Source organism: Monopterus albus, unplaced genomic scaffold (genome assembly GCF_001952655.1).
Source record: "Monopterus albus unplaced genomic scaffold, M_albus_1.0 scaffold40.1, whole genome shotgun sequence".
Lineage (NCBI taxonomy): Eukaryota > Metazoa > Chordata > Actinopteri > Synbranchiformes > Synbranchidae > Monopterus > Monopterus albus.
Genome location: NW_018127920.1, coordinates 1,173,761 through 1,193,603, shown reverse-complemented (window position 1 = coordinate 1,193,603; position 19,843 = coordinate 1,173,761). Strand labels below are relative to the sequence as shown.

The following is a 19,843-nucleotide window of genomic DNA, read 5'->3' as shown; positions in this document are numbered from 1 at the left end:
GAATAGAAAAATTAGCTGTTGCTCACTTCCCTTTCCCTTAACTTCCCCCTTCAGATCGGAAGCTACAAGCCAGAAGCCAACTTTAGCTTTGGCAATAATTGTGGTTGGTCTAACACAAGTAGTAAAGGACAGCTACTATCCAACAGTAAAGGCTGGTTGGATTCTGTCAGTGCTTTTTGATAATGCTAAAAACAAAGATGCATACATTGAAGTAAAACTGAAATAACACAACATTCTTGATGTTACAAATAAAAACTTGAACTCGTAAGCAATAAAATGCACTCTTGTTAAACTCTTGTTAATCTGAGTCAGTTTAATACACTTGAGAATTTTGTCGCTACAGCATAATGGGTGCGGTTGCTATTGTAGTTAACGTTAGCAAACGTTAGATAGGTATTGCTGTGAAACTAACATTACTTAACTAGTTTACTGACTCACTGCTGTTATCCTTAAGGTTTGTAAATGAATGTGATCATGTAAAGTACAGTAGTTGTCTAAAGTACCTGGTTTCCTTTGCTTTTTTCAGATTGAGGTGAAGCTTTCGATGAAATTCACCAGCAGAGAGTTCAGTCTGAAGAGGATGCCTTCACGGAAACAGTCCGGCATCTTTGGAGTGAAAATCAACATAGTGACTAAGTGAGTTGTTGATGCCTTTAGTGTGTTTGTCATGCCCCTGTACTTGTCTGTGATCATTTCTACACCTTGACAAGTCCACATATATGCTTTAATGGTTTCTTTTAAGGAACTTCTCCCCTTTTTGTTTGGATTTTGGTTTTTCAATGACATTTAAAATATAGAGAAATGCTACCTTTCCTCACTCAACACTAACTTTGGTTAGGAACTTTGAGTTGTCATAAGTGGGAAAAGCATTTCTACAATGTGGGGATTTGTATGTAGCCCCTTCAGACCTTGTGTCTATGTGACTGTGTCATCACTAGGCGAGAGCGCTCCAAGGTCCCCCTCATTGTGAGACAGTGTGTGGAGGAGATTGAGCGACGAGGGATGGAGGAGGTGGGAATCTACAGAGTGTCTGGCGTCGCGACTGACATCCAGGCACTGAAGGCTGCGTTTGATTCAAGTGAGTTCAGCCTGAATTTAGTTTCTTTTCAAAGGGGTTTGACAAATGTGGGAAACAATCACAGATATTTCACTTGTAGACCTAGCCAAAGATGGAGCCCTGCGGGACTGACTTGAGGCTGGTATTTAGTGACTTTTGTCTCATCTGCCCTGTAGACAACAAGGATGTGTCTGTCATGATGAGGGCCATGGACGTAAATGCCATTGCCGGAACACTGAAGTTGTATTTCCGCGAGCTCCCAGAGCCTCTGTTCACTGATGAGTTGTACCCCAACTTTGCCGGAGCCTTCGGTCAGTTACCACGTCTTTATTTTTGCATCATTTTCATTGATCGGGAGGGTGGTTGCAAGTTGTAACACCAGTGCATTCACGTCTGTGTTTTGCCTTGCAGCTCTGTCTGACAGCGTGGCCAAGGAGAGCTGCATGCTCAACCTGCTGCTGTCTCTACCAGAGCCCAATCTTGTCACCTTCCTCTTCCTGCTGGATCACCTAAAAAGGTAGCTACAACACATTCTTTGAACTATTGTGTATTTGCACCAGTTGTATACTGTATGTCTGTTACTGATCATAGAAAAATTACAGCAATTTTTATGCTATACATTTGGCAACATACTGTGGTAGTGATTGAAACAGAATTTTAAAAAGTTCTTGTGAGCATCTGTAGGGCTGAGTGTCAGTTTTTTCATTGTTCCTACAGGGTGGCTGAAAATGAGAGCATCAACAAGATGTCTTTGCATAATCTGGCCACGGTTTTTGGTCCCACTTTGCTTCGACCCTCTGAAAAAGACAGCAAAATCTCCAACAGCTCACAGCCAATCTCCATGAATGACAGCTGGTCTCTAGAAGTCATGTCTCAGGTAAAACTCTTGTCACAATGTAGAGACAGTGATGTTTGGATTACCTGTGTGGGTCTGACCACCTCTTATGTGTCTCTGTAGGTTCAAGTCCTCCTCTACTTCCTTCAGCTGGAGGGCATTCCAGCACCTGACAGCAAACGTCAAAGCCTTCTTTTCTCTACTGAAGTATAACAGGCACAATATACCCTTGTCCATAAAGCTCCTGTTCAGGGGGAAAATGTCCATAGCACAATGAGGTGAATGCTACTGAGCAGCCATGGCTGGTTTGTTTATGCTGAGGATGCTTTATTCTGCCACCAGGGGGAACTGTCAACACATTGTAAACTGGACACAACCACCATGACCAAAGCCATTTCTTTTGAAGATGTGATAAGAGTGTGTGCTGTTCACTTACAGGCTCACCTGCTGTGTCATTATGGGGCATCCCTAAATGATGCATGGACAAAATATATCGCTCCTTTATTAATTTAAATCTGAACATGCATTATTTGCTGTACTTTAATATGTTCCCCTGCCTTGTTTTGTCACTGTACACATGAGCTCTGTGTTCCCAGATTGGGATCACTGTTGTTGTTGGATTTATTTCTGTGGATGGATGAATGGTTGGATGAACTGAAATATATATTTTTCATGTGTATACATATTTTTTTTTCTCAGAAATGTTTGAGTTGGTTGAAAGCTGGCCTGTGCCAATGTTTCCCTGTTGAGGACCAATAGCACATTTCATTTACTCTAATGTTTACACTTATAACTTTGTACAGAATTAGAAGTATGAGACTGAAACCTGTACAATTCACAACATGCAGGCATGTTGACCAGACCATTTGAAATGTGTCCTTATCCAGTTTGCAGATTCTCCTGGTGGTGTCCAAGTACATTTTTGTGTATGTGATATGAGTGCTTCTTTGGAGGTGGTCCAGAGAAATGAAAGGCAAATCATTCCAGGAAAAGGTGTGGCCTGATTCTCCCACCCAGAGAAATGTATATTCTGCTGTGTGTAATTTTGATTTCACTGTTGTCTTTTGTCCATACATCATATGTTTTTGTCCACATTGTTTTAGACTGATTTGATTTCTTCGGGTGGAGTTAATGCATGTGTGTTACTTTCTGCATTCCTTGTTTGTAATCTTCTACTTTTATAGGGCAAAACCACACTGCTGTAGAGACGAGAGCACCTGAGATGATCTGAAGTACCAAATTTTCCCTAGTAGGATCCTTTAAGCACAGTGATCACATCTAAAAATCCTGAGTTAATAACAGCTTTTTCATCCACATACCTAGTATATGTTTCAAATCTCTGTGGAAATATACTGTGTGCGTAAATACTTTTTTTCCCAATCACCACAAGTATACACTTGTTAGCACAGATTGTAAGCTGCAGTGCTTATGATTCATGTAAAATAAGTAATAACTTAGTCGTTCTTAAGGTAATGACCAGTGTGTCATGTATGTATGATTTCTGTAAATAAAAGTTGATAACATATTCTTGTGTTTTCTTTCCTCACTGTTAAATAAAACATTCCTTCTAAAATGTTGCTTTGTCTCACCAGGTTGAGCAATGTTTTAGTCCTCTTTCTTTCTTTGAAGCCACTGAACTAAGGTCATACTTCAGCAGCTGACCCCACCACTGGCAGCAGCTCTACCTGTTCTTTGTGCATATACCTTATGATACTATGCAAACATGACTACAGTCATTCTAAAACTAAACACAAAATGTATTATCCCAGATTTAGGGCTTTCGTGAGTTCCATGTTTCCTGCAGTCTTTTAATCCAAACATTGCCACTATATTAAACAAACAAACAAAAAAATCTAATAAAAATTGAAAAAGAGGAAAAGGTATAGATTTTCATACAATTTTGATTTATGATGAATAACTTCTCATGACATGGTCCTATGTCCACATAACCTAAGAGGTTGATGACAATGACGGTGTGAGATGGGCTACATTACTGTATGAACTATGTGAGATATTCATGTCAGCCTAAAAAGAGTCCAGCTATAATTCACAAATACTGATGATACTCCAGTAACCCCTCCTCCCTTATAAAATGGGTGTTAGAAACTGCATGCTTTTGGACCAGCTCCTGGAGTAATCTGGAAACAACATTTAAATGAGCCAGTGGGTATTTCGCCAATACGAAAGTAGTGGATTGCCCCCCGCACGGGGGTGATGCAACCACAGGAGGGGGCAGAGCATCATCTAACAGAAAGGAGCTGACATACGAAACCGATGCTGCCTGCTGCCGTCTGAAGTTGTAGGATTAGCAAAGTTAGTGACCGCAAATGGACGACAACCGGATCGTTATTAATCTAACCAAGACGAAAAATTAGGAGACCCTCAGGTATGAATATTTTATCAGCTTACTGACACAGCGCTGTCTTTATACCGGCTATGCTAACACCGTTAGCCTAACGTTAGCGCTAGCAACCTTAAGATACGGCATTTCTTATTGACAGCTGAGATAAATTACCTGACCGAAGGAAAAACACACACACCTACTCTAAAGTTACGTTAGCTACCCAGACTCGCTGTCTTTGTTTTACATAGTATGGTAGTTGTTGTTTTAACCCTCCAACCCAGCTTTTACTTCAGCTGTCAAGGTACTAAAATTGACTTGGGCCCGTACTGTGAATGATTTCAAAATAAATCTTCACACTATATTGACATTTTACCCTAGAGTCACTCACGACTGACTAGTATAATAGATAAATAGAGATTTTTAACCGCAGGTGTTGCTGGATGGAGCTTGTTTTTCAATTTTAAGATATTTTAACTACGGCAATGTTTTGTTTACTTCAAAATTGAAATGTAAAATTTGTTGTTATTGTGGGTAGTAGTCTTAAAACTGTTCTGCAGTACCTAGTTTGACTAGTGTTTTGGAAGGCTATAGATTTTTGACAAAACCTTTATAGGTCTTCAGTGATTGTGGTCCCCGTCACGCTGCGAACATGCCACTAAATATCTGCTCTTCATAACCATATTGTATGCTTTGTATAGTATCTTTCACTATAGGTTCATATACTCCGACCCTGCCTTTAGCGGAGTTGATACAATTGTCATACTTTGGTGTAAAAGTTGTGCTCAAGTGTATAGTTCGGTGCTTTTGTTTTGGAAGCGTGTGGCCAAACGGGAAGTGAAATGACTGACATTCCCTACGTAATTCTCTACGTGCCTTACCCTATAGCTAAGTAGCCATCTGGGGTTTCTCCTTAGATTGTATTTGCTGTTTGGTCTTGATTGTGGTATGTGCTGACGTTGGATTATTCCATAGAGTGGGTTAGTTGTCCTTACCTAAAAGGTTTATTTGGTAACATACGCGATTATGTGGTTGAATAATGCACAGTCAATGCTAATGTTAGCCATGTAAATATAGCTAAGAACAATGTAAATCTCCCCCACACCAAGAGTCAAGATCGAACTGGTGGTGCAACTTGTCACTGCATTTTTGCAAACGACACACGAATGCAGAGCTTCTAGGCTCTGTGTATGGCTTAGTAAATCATTCTTTCTCTTGCATTCTCTCTTTTTTTTTAACCAAGGGGCAACAAATATGTTTTCTTATTTCCCTGGGAAAGCTGAGAAAGACCAGTATTTCACAAGCCACTCTTTAAATCAGTGTCCAGGAGTTATGAGTTATTAGATCTTGGCTGTATGTGATCATAGCAGTACTTTTAGAAAAATATTCTTGGGAAAAATCTCTTGGGAGCTTTGCCCCAAAGTAACACTGAACAAAGGGAAAGAAAGAAATGTGTTTGCATGAGAGGTTTTCCACACAGTGTGTTAATGAAGTGGAAGATGAGAGATTATTCACAAACACAACACAGCTCAACATGGCCTTTACTTATATCCATTTAATATTTTATGTTCTACAATGTTAAGTTGACGCTGATCATGCCAAAGAGGTAAATATATTAGGGATTTTTTCTAAGTTGGCCTTCATTTTTGTTGGTATGTAGTTGCAATGAAATACCGAAATTGGTATTATTGTTATTTGACTGAAGGCTATGTCATAAAAATAGGTAGCTAGATATTTTGGCAAATGAAATTCAAGGTTTGACAGTGTCTGCTGTGTCTCAGGCAGACTGGTTCCTGCTTGTCCCTGTACACACATTATCCCTTACTGTATATTTTGTTTTGTTTCTTACTAGAGACGCCACCACAGGAAGTTGATGTTATGGCAAGGAAGTGCCTCCCCTCCAGTTAAAGCATGAGTATAGAATCAGATCAGGGAAGGGGCGCTTATAAGTTACTAGACCACCACTGCCCCCACCCCCTTCTCTCCCTAGACTGTTACTTGTTTGTTCATTGTCTCAGTGGTATGCTTTTGTTGAGCAGGCAGTAAAGGAACACTATGTACAGTTGTTCCTTTGGGCTAGCCTTGGATTAGATCCACTGCCTTCATTAACATTGTAATCAAATACTGTACTTCTGTTTACTTTGAATTGGGACAAGTGTTACAGGCTTCTGAACCGGTGTGGACCAGTTTATACAACAGTGTTGTCATGATTTGCACATATTGTAGCATTGTTTAGCTGATATATATTAATGGACTTTTTATAGGCAAAGTTATTACATTTTAAATAATTGCATCCTTGCGGTCACTCATATGGTGCAGCCATCCTTTTTCACCATTTTATGCAGTTGTCAGTGAATCACCTAAGTGTCAGACAAACATGACTGCGCTATGGCCTTTTCATCATGCTGGTCATTTTAGATTTTGGCTATATTTAAACAAGAATATATCATTATGCCATACACAGCCAATCAGATAATGCGGAGTCATCAGAAAAATTGTTTTTCTGCATTACACAAACAGCAGTGTTTTTACCACAGCGTGATTCATCACATATGTTTTTAGAAACTACCATGCTGAGAGAAGAACAACTTGTTTTGACTACATTTTTTAGACTGAACCAACCATCTGAGAGTCACAGGCCCGTGTGAGTGTGTCTGTATGTATATACACTAGTTTGACGAAGGAAACCCCTGAATAACTGAAAATCACATGCTGTGACCTTCACAGTCACCAGATCTAAACCCAGCTGAACACCTATAGGAGATGTTGGAGTGACGTGTCAGACAGCGTCTCCACCACCATCATCAAAACACCACATGAGGGAATATCTGTTGGGAACGGTGTTCATCCCCTTAGAGACTTGGCGAGTTAATGCCAAGGTGGCATGTATATTTTTCTTAATGTGTTTGAGAACATAAGTTGTATTGTGCCAAGGGATTGTTGGTTTGGTAAGCAAAAGCAGAAAAAGGTCTGTTCCACTACTGTATGTTGTTTTAGATAGGTGAAGTTATAGAGTGAGAGTTGAAGAAAAGATAGCTAACTCTGCCCCATTTCTCTGCTGTGCTGGTCCCAAGCCTGCGCTCCTGTGTCTGTTCAGATCCAACGAAAAGGGTTGTGCTCCAGCTAGCAGCTCGTTTCAGACATCTGCTTTGACACACATTCAGCTATTCAGCAAACTGGCTGGCTGTTGAGCACACATGTTAGTACTCAGAGAAAATACTTTGCAAAAATGGAACAGATGTGTTATGGCTAAATGAAAGCGCGAAGAGATTATTTTACAAATTATTAATTTGTAAAACACCATCCACTTGTTTTCTACCATAGTAAGCTGGGTCCTGTTAATGTTTCTCTATCTTAAGCTGGAAGAATGTTAAGACTCATTTTTAACTGTGTTTGTGCCCAAATGAGTCCATGTCCGGGCTGCAATTAATGATTATTTTCGATCTGATGATTATTTCCTAGATTAATCATTTTGTCCCAAAGTATCAGACAGTATTGCAAAAAACTGGCACATCCTAATTCCTAAAGCTATTTAAAACCAAATGGGTCATAATTAATCTGTTTGATTGGCAGGGAACAGCAGAGGAATTATGACCTATTTGGCTTTTGATATTAAGCCCAAGCTGATGCCATCAAACTGCTTATATTATCTGCCCCTTAGACTCAATTTACTGTCACATAAGGCAAAGAAAACCTACAAATCCTCTCAACTGAGAAGAGAAACTTGGAGAATATTTGGTTGAAAAGTTACTCATTAAGTTACTCATTATTATCAAAATAGTTGATGATTAATTTACTGTTTAACTAACAATTGTTTACTTGACTAAACGTTTTCAGCTCCAGTTTGCAGAATTGCCAAAGTTGGTTTAATGGTACCTGGCTGTTAGAGGGATTTTTTTTTTTTAACAAGCAGTTTTTGGAAAAATGTTATTCTGATTTAAGATCTGAAGTCCTGCAACTCACTTTTTTAAGTCTGTAAATACAATCAGACTCTTCTTAACTCCTCCTAAAGACTAGGTGCTCTGTGTATTTTTTTGTGGTTCGGTTATATACCTAACCTGACAGAAACAGCCAAATAGATATCTTCATGGCAGAGAAAATGAATCACTCTGGGGAGTCTGTGCAGTCAAGGTGGAAGATTTGGTGCAGGATAATTTAAAGTAACACCTGTGCTTAGGAAACACAGCTGCAGTCTGTTAGGAAAGTATTTATTGTTGAGTGAAGTTGTGGTTTAGTAGCAAGTTATTTTGGATTCTCTGGAAGTATCAGCAGTCAAAAATATGTGGGTCAGATGTGCGCTATTGTGTGCAGCTGTGTCACATATAATTGTTGATTCATTTTTGCAGTGGGTATTTATTTAGCCATGATTCAATTAAAGGCTTCAGTAGGTGAATCATTTTAACATTTGTGCTCCTGCTACAGCTTCTTCCAGTGTTATATTTAAAGTCAGATTTTACTGCCAATATTTGATTGTCTTTCCATATCCAAACAACAATCTTCTCAGGAAAACAACAGAGCACTGACTCAGAGAGAGATCATAGCCAGGTTTCCTGTGTGCAGTAAATCACTTAAACTCATTTTTTCCTTTTTAAGAGAGCTCCGAGACATCCAGGTGTGTGCTAAAGTACTCTTTGTCTCCAGCTGTGTCCCAGATTACATCTCTTTGCTACTGTGGCATCAAGTCAGGTTCTCTTCAGACCTTAGCACATGTGACCAATACTTGATAATGCCTCCTATGCTATACAGTACACAAGCATTCTTAATTAGTTATAGCCAGTTTCAACAACATGTCTGCTGCCAAATGAACATAGTTTATTGGCCAAATTGCAACGGTTCACTCCAACACAGTCACTGGTCCTTCACTTGTTTGAGAGAGTATCTTTGTATTATGTGATACTAACTCAGTACACATTTTGAATCACACCCCATCAATGTGTGTTCAAGAATGTGCCCTCATTAAATTGTTATTAGGAATGTTTTCTAGGTTGTCAAGTTGTTTAATTAGCCTAACTGTGATTGTGAACTGGTATGAGTACATGCACAAACATGGTACTAAAGGATTTCTTGGCAGCGCAAGATGAAATGCAGTGTGTCAGACCGGTCGGCCAGTAACGGGCTAACTGACACACATTTTTTGACTTACAAAATATGACATTTGGTTGGAGCTTTCCATTTGATCTCGGCCAGTAACGGGCTAACTGACACACGTTTTTGCCTTACAAAATATGACATTTCGTTGGAGCTTTCCATTTGATTTGTGAAGGAATCTATTTTTCCTTTTTTGACCTTGCTACTTACTCTAATGCTAGAAGAAACCTTTTATGTATGTCTCTGTGCTAAGAAGAAGATTGTAAGGCCACATTCTTCACATAGATAAATGTACACAGATAACAGCAACCACCCACACAGATTAAACTAAACCTTTGTCATCCTTATTGCAGCCCCAGAGCTGTAAGGCTACACTGACTGATCTATCACAAACACTTGAGAGCCATCTGGTGGACGTAGTGGTTAGCTTTTGGAAGCCTCTAGTTCAGGGTTTATCTTATGTTCATGCATCTGAGGTGGTCCTAAACAGCAACCAAATGTAGCTTTGTTGAAGACACAAGGGTTTAAATAGCGATTGCACACAAGTGCCCAACTATCAGGATGTAAATGATTATTAATTAAATATACAGTATCTCAAACTATACTACAGTATCTACAGCTAATTATTGTAGGGATCATGTGCAGGGTAGAATGAACCAGTGCCTCCCAAATACCAACTATAATAAATAAGCTTAAAATCACAGACAGGGGGTTTTAGAAATGCTCAGTTGTTATATGTGGCCTCAGTGTTTTCTAGTGTTTATGGAATAGGCTCTATGGAAACCTGGAGCCATCACACTGCATGCTGACACACATTACCTATCTCCTCCCTCCCTTGTGCACAGGTCGCATTGTAAATGTATCGGTCTCAGCCCGCTCAGTATGAAGAAGTCGGTCCGGCCAGCGGTGAGTAAAGTGAGCGGAGATCGAGGAAAATCCGAGGCCACGGTCAATGCTGGCACCGGAAAGCCTTCAGCCAAGAGCACCTCTGCGCCTCTGTCTAAGGTGAAACTCATCATATGATAGACCATGTAGCAGCTGATACATGGGGCTGTATTGCTGTGCTTGGATATGGGTTTATTGTCTTGTTTGTAAGTATGTGTGTTGAATTTTTGTGGTTTCAGGTGAAAAGCAATGATGATCTTTTAGCAGCTATGGCTGGAGGGAATCCTCCATTGAATAGTACTGTCACCAAGACAAAGAGGACTGCTTCCGTTGGGACTAGCGCTAACAACCTGGATAGCAAGCCAAAGACAACATCAGGTATATATAAAACTTCATTTCTGCCAATTCATGATATTTTCTAAGAAAAGTCAAGATTACTTTATTCTGTCTTGCCAGGTACAGCATCCAAGCGAACGACATCCTCGACTTCCAAAGAGCCAAATTCATCACGAGACCGTCTTCGGACATCCAGGACATCAGCTGCTAAGAAGCAGTCGGTAGGGACTGTAGCAGGGGATGTGGCCTCAGTGAAGCGCTCTCGCAGCCAAATCCTGACAGAATCTGAGGGCCGTATGAGCAAATCTAAATCAGATGGCCAGATCAGTGATAAGGTGGCTCTGGAGGCCAAAGTAAAAGACCTGCTTGGTTTGGCTAAGAGCAAAGATGTGGAGATCCTACACTTGCGCAGTGAGCTGAGGGACATGCGGGCCCAGCTTGGCATGGGAGGGAAGGAAGTGCCCCTGCAGGAAGAAGCTGGGGAGGAAGAGAAGCCCCAGGTTTCAGCCATCACAGCAGCTGATGTAGAGTCCACACTCATTCTCCTACAAGAGCAGAACCAGGCCATCAGAGAAGAGCTGAACCTGCTAAAAAGTGAGAACCGCATGCTGAAAGACCGGCTCAATGCACTGGGCTTCTCTCTGGAGCAGAGGCTGGATGGCACTGACAAACTGTTCAACTACGCCTCCCTAAGCCCAGACCTAGCTGCAGGCAGTGGGCAGAGTGATGGTGGTGGCACAGGTACACTAACCTCCTCAGTGGAAGGCTCTGTCCCTGGCTCTTTAGAAGATCTGCTCACCGGACAGCAGCACGGGGGCTCGGCAGACAACCTTGATAGTGAATCCAGTGAGGTCTACCAGGCTGTCACCTCCAGTGATGACGCTCTGGACGCCCCTTCTGGAGCATCCTCCTCATCTGAATCCGAGTGCGCTCCCAGTAGGGAGCGCTCACGGAGGGGCAGCAGTGGCAATGCTAGTGAGGTGTCTGTGGCCTGTCTGACGGAGCGTATCCACCAGATGGAAGAGAACCAGCACAGCACTGCTGAGGAGCTCCAGGCCACACTACAGGAGCTGGCTGACCTGCAGCAAATCACCCAGGAGCTAAACGGAGAGAATGAGCGTCTTGGTGAGGAGAAGGTGATCCTCATGGACTCCCTGTGCCAGCAGAGCGACAAGCTGGAGCTCTATGGTCGCCAGATTGAATACCTACGCTCTCTCTTGGACGAGCATCATATATCGTATGTGCTTGAGGAGGACATCAAGAGTGGCCGCTACATGGAGCTGGAGCAGCGCTATGCAGATCTGGCAGATAATGCACGCTTTGAGAGGGAGCAGCTACTTGGGGTTCAGCAACACCTGTCCAACACACTAAAGATGGCCGAACAGGACAACGCTGAGGCCCAGGAGATGATCGGAGCACTGAAGGAGAGGAACCACCAGATGGAGCGCATCATGGAATCAGAGAGGCAGGATCGAGCTGCCATGGCAGCTGCGCTTGAGGAGTACAAGGCAGCAGTGAGCAATGACCAGGCAGAGCTCAGCCGATGCAGAGCCCAGTTGGACCAGGAAAGGCAGAAAGTGGCCGAGCTGTACTCTCTTCACACTGCGGAAGACAAAGATGACATTTGCCAGCTGCTGGAAGGTGTACGGCTGGGAAAAGAGGAGGCTGAGGCCAAGGCTGCGAAGATGCAGGAGGAGCTGGAAGAAGCCCACAGTGAGCTCAGCCGGCTGCAGGAGACACTTAGTAAGGTTAGTTAAAAGTTGAAGACTGCAAGAGAATATGAGGTGTAAATTCAGAGGCTCTTAGACAGACAGTGTGTGAAACCATAAGATGCTAATTGAAGTGTATGACCTAAATAAAGCCTTTCTCTAGGGTACAATAACAATTTCATGAGTTTTTGGGTCACCAGAATCAGTGCCCCTTTTATTGTTTATGGATCAGTGCAGATGTTGGCTAAAAATGTCACATTATTGTTTATGGATCAGTGCAGATGTTAGCTAAAAATGTCACATACAGTATTTAGTGTTCCCCAGAGGCTACCTTTAGCAGGGATTGGTACACGTCCCTTATTTGTACATCACCACCATAAGGCTAAACAGAGGGCATAGGCTGTACACATTACATCTCTTTATATTACAATATACAGCAACACTGCTGAAGCTTCACTTCATCTTAATCAAGTAATTACTTCATGGCTTGTCAATAATAAAATGATGGATATTCTTCATCTTGTGCATGCAGCTGGACAGGGAATACAGAGACTTTCAGGAGCAGGTGCAGCAGCAGATGGCCGAACAGGAGCGCACACTGGAGAAGCAGCGTGTGGACCTGCAGGAAAAAGAGACGGAGATCGCAGACATGAAGGAAACCATTTTTGAGCTGGAGGATGAGGTCGAACAGCACCGAGCTCTTAAACTCCATGACAACCTCATCATCACTGACCTTGAGAGTAAGTGGGCTGGAAACGCACACTGTAACCTGAGTATAGACTTGTACTATTGGCCAGACTTTAATGGGGTTTGGTCATGCTATTCAAGCAGGTAGCTAGTGATCATTTAGAAATGTACTAAGATAACTGCTTTGAGTCATGTTCTACACCTTAAAACTTTTAATCTCCTATAATAAACTGTGCATCAGACTTACTCTAAGATATCTGTGGTTCAGAGCCCATCTGGTGGCATTATACCACCAACATGTCTCCTCTTCTTATCTCAGACTCTGTGAAGAAGCTGCAGGACCAGAAGCATGACATGGAGAGGGAGATTAAGATTCTTCACCGCAGACTCAGGGTAAGGGTACTGCATGGAGGTGCGATGGTGTTTGAGATCTGAGACAGACGGGTCAAACAATACTTCAATAAATTTAGTTTGCTTCTAGTGCACTAGAAGAAAGTGAACTACAAACATTTTAGTTTAAATAGTATGTTTATCTCTTTTGCCACTTGCAACATTTGAATATGTGAAAGATGCTGCTCATAGTGCCAAACCCACAGGCAATTGTAAGCTGACTTTGCAGTTCCCTGTATATTTAATGTCTTTCAATCACTGTTTTGGTTTTATGGTCTGCAGCTGTTTTAATTCACTGTCACTCCTCTCATCAGCCCACTCTCCAGACATAGCAGGCAACTGTTTTCACTGGGGAGGGAAAAAAAAAGCTCCAAAAACCCAATGTATTTCACTTGACCAGCACCAGATGGCTAGTTAGTGACTAGCTGATGAGCATAGTGGAGCATTTAGCAGCTAAAGAGCCAGATATTTCCCTCAGGAGTTGGTAGACACCTAAACAGAGCTAATAGGAGAGTGAATATTAGACTTGGATTCATCAAGTGAACACAAACAGTTCTTCAAATGAATGCTGTGTGATTTACACAGGCCCCCAAGGGGCCAAGAAAAGCAAAAATACTGCTTTAATGATTTAGTGTATCATTTAAGCTAAATAACATTCAACTCTTTGCTGTTGTCTCTGTGTGCGCGGATGCAGGAGGAGTCAATGGAGTGGCGTCAGTTCCAGGCTGATCTGCAGACAGCTGTCGTCATTGCCAATGACATCAAGTCAGAAGCACAGGAGGAGATTGGAGACCTGCGACGCCGACTGCAGGAAGCCCAGGAGAAGAACGAGAAGCTGAGCAAGGAGTTAGATGAGGTCAAGAGCCGCAAGTAAGGCCATAGAGATGCCTGGAAGAGCTCCAGCGGTCACAGTGACATAGTCTGTCTTTGATTGATTCTAAGTGAGGGGAGATTTAACTTCCCTTATCTGATTATATCTGGATGCTGAGTAGAAATGTGCATTCGAGTGCCATTACAAATTAATTTAAATGGTTGTTTCCCTGTAATTCTCTGAATTCCAGGATGTCAGTCAATAAGAGCCATTTTTAAAACATAGTGTGCAAACTGACACCATAGAAGCAATCAGTGTGCATACTGAGTACAGTATGTTTCCCAGGCAGGAGGAGGAGAGAGGCCGAGTGTATAACTACATGAATGCAGTGGAGAGAGACCTGGCTGCTCTCAGGCAGGGAATGGGTCTCAGCCGGCGATCTTCAACCTCCTCAGAGCCCTCGCCCACTGTCAAAACTCTCATCAAGAGCTTTGACAGTGCCTCACAAGGTACCACACAGTTATGTTCTCCTCTTTCTTCTCACATTTATACTGTTATTGTTAGTTAGGAATCTGTATGTTTGTTTGTCCCATATTGTTATAAGACTGGCCATTTACATGGTAGGCTGAATCCTTATTTGTCCTAATGCTCTTTGATTTAAGTAGAGAGTGCACTGCTGTTTCACAGAGTGAAAAAAACTAAGTCACACTCATAGGAATGTTAGCCTTTGATTTTAGTATTTGATATAATTGGAAATCAGTACATGGAACATATTTTATTTATAGCTGTGGTTTTTAACCACGACACAGACATGAGGAGTTTTAGTTGCCTGTGTGAAGCAGTTCTGAAGTGAGCCATAACTGTCCTTTGTCCATGTTAACTTAGGCCCACCTCCCAACGGTGCCCCTGTGGCTCCAACAGCCTCAACTGCCCAGCTACAGCGCACCCCCCTCAGCCCCAGCCCCATGAAGACACCTCCAGCAGCTGCTGTTTCACCCATACAGGTAGAGGAAGAAAGGCTGTGTGGGAATATGTTGCTAAAATGTCCTTTTTTTTTGGTATTCTACTTTTTTTGTTATTTATTGCCAAAAGTACTATTTGAGTTCACTACACAGAAGAACAACATAAGACAAGCTTAGAGTCAACAAACAATTTTAATAGACACGACCGCAGTTGTAAAAAATATAAATCATAAACGAAACAGGGCAACTGGGTGACAGATTGAGTTAGCAAAATTACTATAAAGTCCTTTTAACAGTTAAGAGTTAACCGTCAGTTAAGTGTGTAAAATGTGTGTGTGTGTGTGTGTATATACATGACACTCCCTGTCCTTTTGATTAAGAGCCATTTCAGTGTTTGTTGTTTTCATATGTGAACATCTAGCTTCCCAGCCTAAACCAGCTGCTTTCAGCTTTGTGATGATTGATCTTTCAGATAATGATTTCATTAAAAAACTGTTATTTATCTCAAGTAAAAGATTTTTCTTCAACCAATTAGAAAGCACCCAATCCATTTCAAAAGCTGTAAAACTCACCATCTGTTATTTACTGCTGTTTCAGAGACACTCCATTACCGGGTCTATGTCAGCAGCCAAGCCACTCTCCTCACTGAGCGATAAGAGGCCCAGCTACACAGACATCGCCATGCCAGGTGATAATTAGTAATTGTTTTTTATTTCAGATCTGTCAGAAATTTAGGTATGTGCAGAATACTACACTTTTAAATATGGTTTGCACGCAAGAGTTCTTTGTCCTCTGCTATACTTTTGTTACAGTAAACTATCATAGCAATTAATGGGAATAGACTGTCCCTTTATTTCTCACGAAAGAGTGGAGCGTTTTCCCCAGATGCCTGGAGTTGGGACTTAGCACGTTTACTGTATACTGGTGTCATTTTTTTTAGTACATCAAACCACTAGAGTGGATGACAAGAGGGATATACAGCAATGAGGCTGCACATACTATAGAATTTCCCTCAGGTCATTCTTACCAGTAATGACTCCAAGTGTTCTCTGTGAACATGCAGATTTGGCTGTAGTTTCTGAAGTTCTGTTTATTTTTCACTGATTTATTGTGACTTTTAATTTACTGTGAATCAGCCTTATGCATCAGTATTCCCTGAACTCAGGGACTGGAATGTGGCTTTTAACTGACCCTGTTACATCAAATTTTAACAGGAAGTCTCTTACAGAAACAGTTACTGTATGTGATGTAAATACTGTGACATATCCACAGCTGAGCACCTTCTCAGGGGAACCTCGACTAGCCGGCCTCCGTCTGTCCTCCAGAGAGTTACCAACATGGATTCGTCCAAGGCAATCTCAGGTTAGAGATGCCAGTTAAACTATAAGCAATAACTCGGTCTACAGTTTAGTTAAAAAAAAAAAAAATGGAGGTCTCTAATCGTCTCCCCTGTCCTGAGCAGTGTCCCGCAGGAGCAGTGAGGAAATGAAGAGGGACATGTCTGCTCCAGATGGGGCCTCTTCAACCTCCCTGATGGCCATGAGTGCAGCCTCCTCTCCACTCTCCCTGTCCTCCTCCTCTCCCACCGCCTCCATCACCCCCACTACACGCAGCCGCCTAAGGTGCTTCCTTTTTAAGTACTTACTCTCCTATATGTGATGCTAATTGATAGAAGTGGATTTCCTGTAATCCTGTAAATGTGCTCACAAGGCCCTTTAGAAGTTTGTGTCTGTTTTCATTCTTGTTAGATTCCATCTGATTGATGTAAACATACAGCCCAAGTGTTGTCAGCCTTCTTACCTCACTAATCAAACTTGTTTACCATATAATCTGTGGCAGGGTCTTTGCTTACATGTCTCTTCTATGTGTTTATGGCAGAGAAGAGAGAAAGGACCCACTGTCAGCTCTGGCCAGAGAGTATGGGGGCTCCAAGAGAAATGCTTTGCTGAAGTGGTGCCAGAAGAAGACTGAAGGCTACCAGGTAGGTTACTGGAATGTACGAGCTGACCTGATCCACATCATCAAAAGTGTCTAACTATTCTCCAGTGGCTCAGGCAGAAACTGGCAGAAAATCATAAACCTAGTTAAAGGGGAACTCCACTGGTTTTACACATCAGAGTGTGTGTTTACAGTTCTGTCATGTAGTCTGAATGATTAAAAATGAAGAAGGACATGAACCCACTACTTAACTCTGCTTGAGGCTACATTAGTTGCTGCTAGCATATGTAACACACCAAAATCTCTGACCATATTGTTGGTGGCTGAGTTGCATTGTTGGTAATGTAGGCACCAGGTTTTGAAAAGAAAAGGGGGGAAATATGGAATAAAAAGAGGATACCTTTTTTAAACTGTCTATCATGAATCTACACTAGAAAAAAAAGGACTCACCGGGTCTTTGGATTTACACAAATTATGCTAGTATATGCAACGCAATTCATTCATATTTCCTCTGTTAACATAATTCAAACAAGTTAACCCCAGAAGAAAATGATGTTGGTTTTACACATTATCATTGTGTGGGACCGATGTGCACATTACAATCAAGTAAATCCAACAAATCTTTTTTTTCAGTGTACAGTCACATACTGTAAGTTGTTGGAATATTCCTTTACACTGGACACACAGCTCTGTAACGCTCACACATGCCAGCCATGTCATCTCTCTCTGTCACTGTCACCAGCAAAAGGTCATAAAACGGGGGTCACAATATGATTAAAGTGGTCATGGCATGTTCGTTTTGCTCGTTTCCAGCCATTTAATGTTTACTCTTGGGTACCTCTAGATTAGCTTTGCACCTATCATAACTCCAGATAGTCTGGTTTTATCGTTCTGAAATAATTACAGAGAGTCTCTTCCTAAAAACGAGAGGATAGTTCGTGAAACGCGCCCAACTCCTGCTGCTGGTGTTGTCTAGCAAGTGGACAGCACAATGAACCACAATGGCATTAATTAATTAGAATGTCTCCTCCATAGATAGGTAAACAACGATACATGTACAGATGAAAAGAGATGTGTAACACTCTAAACAAAGCAGGTAATTGGGAATCCCCATATTTTAACTGACATAATACAGACATAGTAACTTCTCCAGCCTTACAACAATTCTCTTTAATGTTACAGAAACAAGGCATTAACAGACATGTAACGTGTTTTTTTTTTTTTTACCATTAAGTACTTTTATTTTGTTAGAAAAAAGTCTCTCGAGCAAGAGTTTGCAAGATGTGTAAAAACTGAGTTGCTTCTGCATAGAAAAACTACAGCATGCCTACACCTTATTTTTTTTTAATCTTTAGGTCACGTCTAAGATGATGATTCACCGTTGTAACAATGAAGATAGGTCAGAAAACAAGGAAAAACACTTTAACACTGTGGTGGTAACTACAGAAGAAGGCTAGGGTAAATGAGGAAAAATGGCTTTCATTTCTTCATGGCAGGATGAATTGGCCTGGATCAAATATGGTTATTTAAATATGTATTTTATGGCATATCGCCAGTTCCCAGCAAAAGGATGAGTTGATGTTTTATAAAGTAGCTAGAGAAAGCAGTCTCTGCAGAGTTACAACAACAACTGAAGCACACAAAGACAGTTGCTTCCCTTTTCCACGGGTTTATGAATTTTAGAATTATTTATTTTGTACTATGTATTTGTCCTTGATATTGACATCTATAATGGTGCTTAGTTAAAATGGCTAAATTGAATAGGAGGTCAGCTTTCTTTTATATAGTAAGTAGAGCTGATTTTTGTCAAGAGGTTAATAATCTAATGACTGGACAGTAAGAAAAATGTTAGTCTCAGGTCCTGTTTGTACCTCAGCAAGCACTGAACCTAAGCTGTGACTATGACAAAGCAGGGTGTACTATGAAAGTTATATTTTATAATGTCAGTCCTGGTTTCATTTGGAGACACCCAAGGTTACTATCTATTTACAGTGCAGCTAAACAAGCCCATATTATTTTAATAAAGACGTCAGTCAATAATTGGCCTTTTCCCATCATGTTACAGTGAGGAACAGAAGTATTTGAACACCCTGCGATTTTGCAAGTTCTCCCACTTAGAAATCATGGAGGGGTCTGAAATTCACATTGTAGGTGCATTCCCACTCTGAGAGACAGAATTAAAAAAAAATCAGGAAATCACATTGTATGATTTTTAAAGAATTTATTTGTCTTGCACTGCTGAACATAAGTATTTGAACACCTGAGAAACAGCAATATTTCTGGCTCCCAAAGACCTGTTACTATGCCTTGAAAAATTCCACCTCTACTCCACTCATTAATCTAAATTAGTAGCACCTGTCTGAGCTCTTTAAAGACACCTGTCCACCCCACAGTCAGTCAGACGCCAACTACTACCATGGGCAAGACCAAAGAGCTGTCAAAAGACACCAGAGACAAAAGTGTGGACCTCCACAAGGCTGGAAAGGGCTACGGGGAAATTGCCAAGCAGCTTGGTGATCAACTGCTGGAGCAATTGTTAGAAAACGGAAGAGGCTAAAGACGACTGTCAGTCTCCCTCGGACTGGGGCGCCATGCAAGATCTCACCTCGTGGGGTATCACTGATGATAAGAAAGGTGAGGAATCAGCCCAGAACTACAAGGGAGGAGCTGGTCAATGACATGAAGAGAGCTGGGACCACAGTTTCAAAGGTCACTGTCGGTAGAACACTACGCCATCATGGTTTCAAATCATGCATTGCACGGAAGGTTCCCCTGCTCAAGTCATCACATGTCCAGGCCCATCT

General features: G+C 41.5%; 2 protein-coding genes across 2 annotated transcripts in view; both read left to right on the top strand.

Moving 5' to 3' along the window:
- Positions 1 to 3,417, top strand: part of LOC109959649 (breakpoint cluster region protein) — a 38,483-nt gene extending 35,066 nt beyond the window's left edge. The window contains exons 19-24 of the mRNA XM_020599174.1: positions 527 to 636; positions 939 to 1,078; positions 1,234 to 1,368; positions 1,469 to 1,574; positions 1,775 to 1,934; positions 2,016 to 3,417. Of these exons, the coding sequence (XP_020454830.1) occupies positions 527 to 636; positions 939 to 1,078; positions 1,234 to 1,368; positions 1,469 to 1,574; positions 1,775 to 1,934; positions 2,016 to 2,105 (741 nt within the window). The 3' untranslated portion in view covers positions 2,106 to 3,417. The remainder of the gene's footprint in view (positions 1 to 526; positions 637 to 938; positions 1,079 to 1,233; positions 1,369 to 1,468; positions 1,575 to 1,774; positions 1,935 to 2,015) is intronic.
- Positions 3,418 to 4,007: 590 nt separating this feature from the next.
- Positions 4,008 to 19,843, top strand: part of specc1la (sperm antigen with calponin homology and coiled-coil domains 1-like a) — a 20,804-nt gene continuing 4,968 nt past the window's right edge. The window contains exons 1-13 of the mRNA XM_020599217.1: positions 4,008 to 4,278; positions 10,167 to 10,326; positions 10,446 to 10,584; positions 10,663 to 12,290; positions 12,784 to 12,991; positions 13,258 to 13,331; positions 14,023 to 14,198; positions 14,485 to 14,648; positions 15,025 to 15,143; positions 15,699 to 15,789; positions 16,374 to 16,463; positions 16,564 to 16,723; positions 16,980 to 17,082. Of these exons, the coding sequence (XP_020454873.1) occupies positions 10,204 to 10,326; positions 10,446 to 10,584; positions 10,663 to 12,290; positions 12,784 to 12,991; positions 13,258 to 13,331; positions 14,023 to 14,198; positions 14,485 to 14,648; positions 15,025 to 15,143; positions 15,699 to 15,789; positions 16,374 to 16,463; positions 16,564 to 16,723; positions 16,980 to 17,082 (3,075 nt within the window). The 5' untranslated portion in view covers positions 4,008 to 4,278; positions 10,167 to 10,203. The remainder of the gene's footprint in view (positions 4,279 to 10,166; positions 10,327 to 10,445; positions 10,585 to 10,662; positions 12,291 to 12,783; positions 12,992 to 13,257; positions 13,332 to 14,022; positions 14,199 to 14,484; positions 14,649 to 15,024; positions 15,144 to 15,698; positions 15,790 to 16,373; positions 16,464 to 16,563; positions 16,724 to 16,979; positions 17,083 to 19,843) is intronic.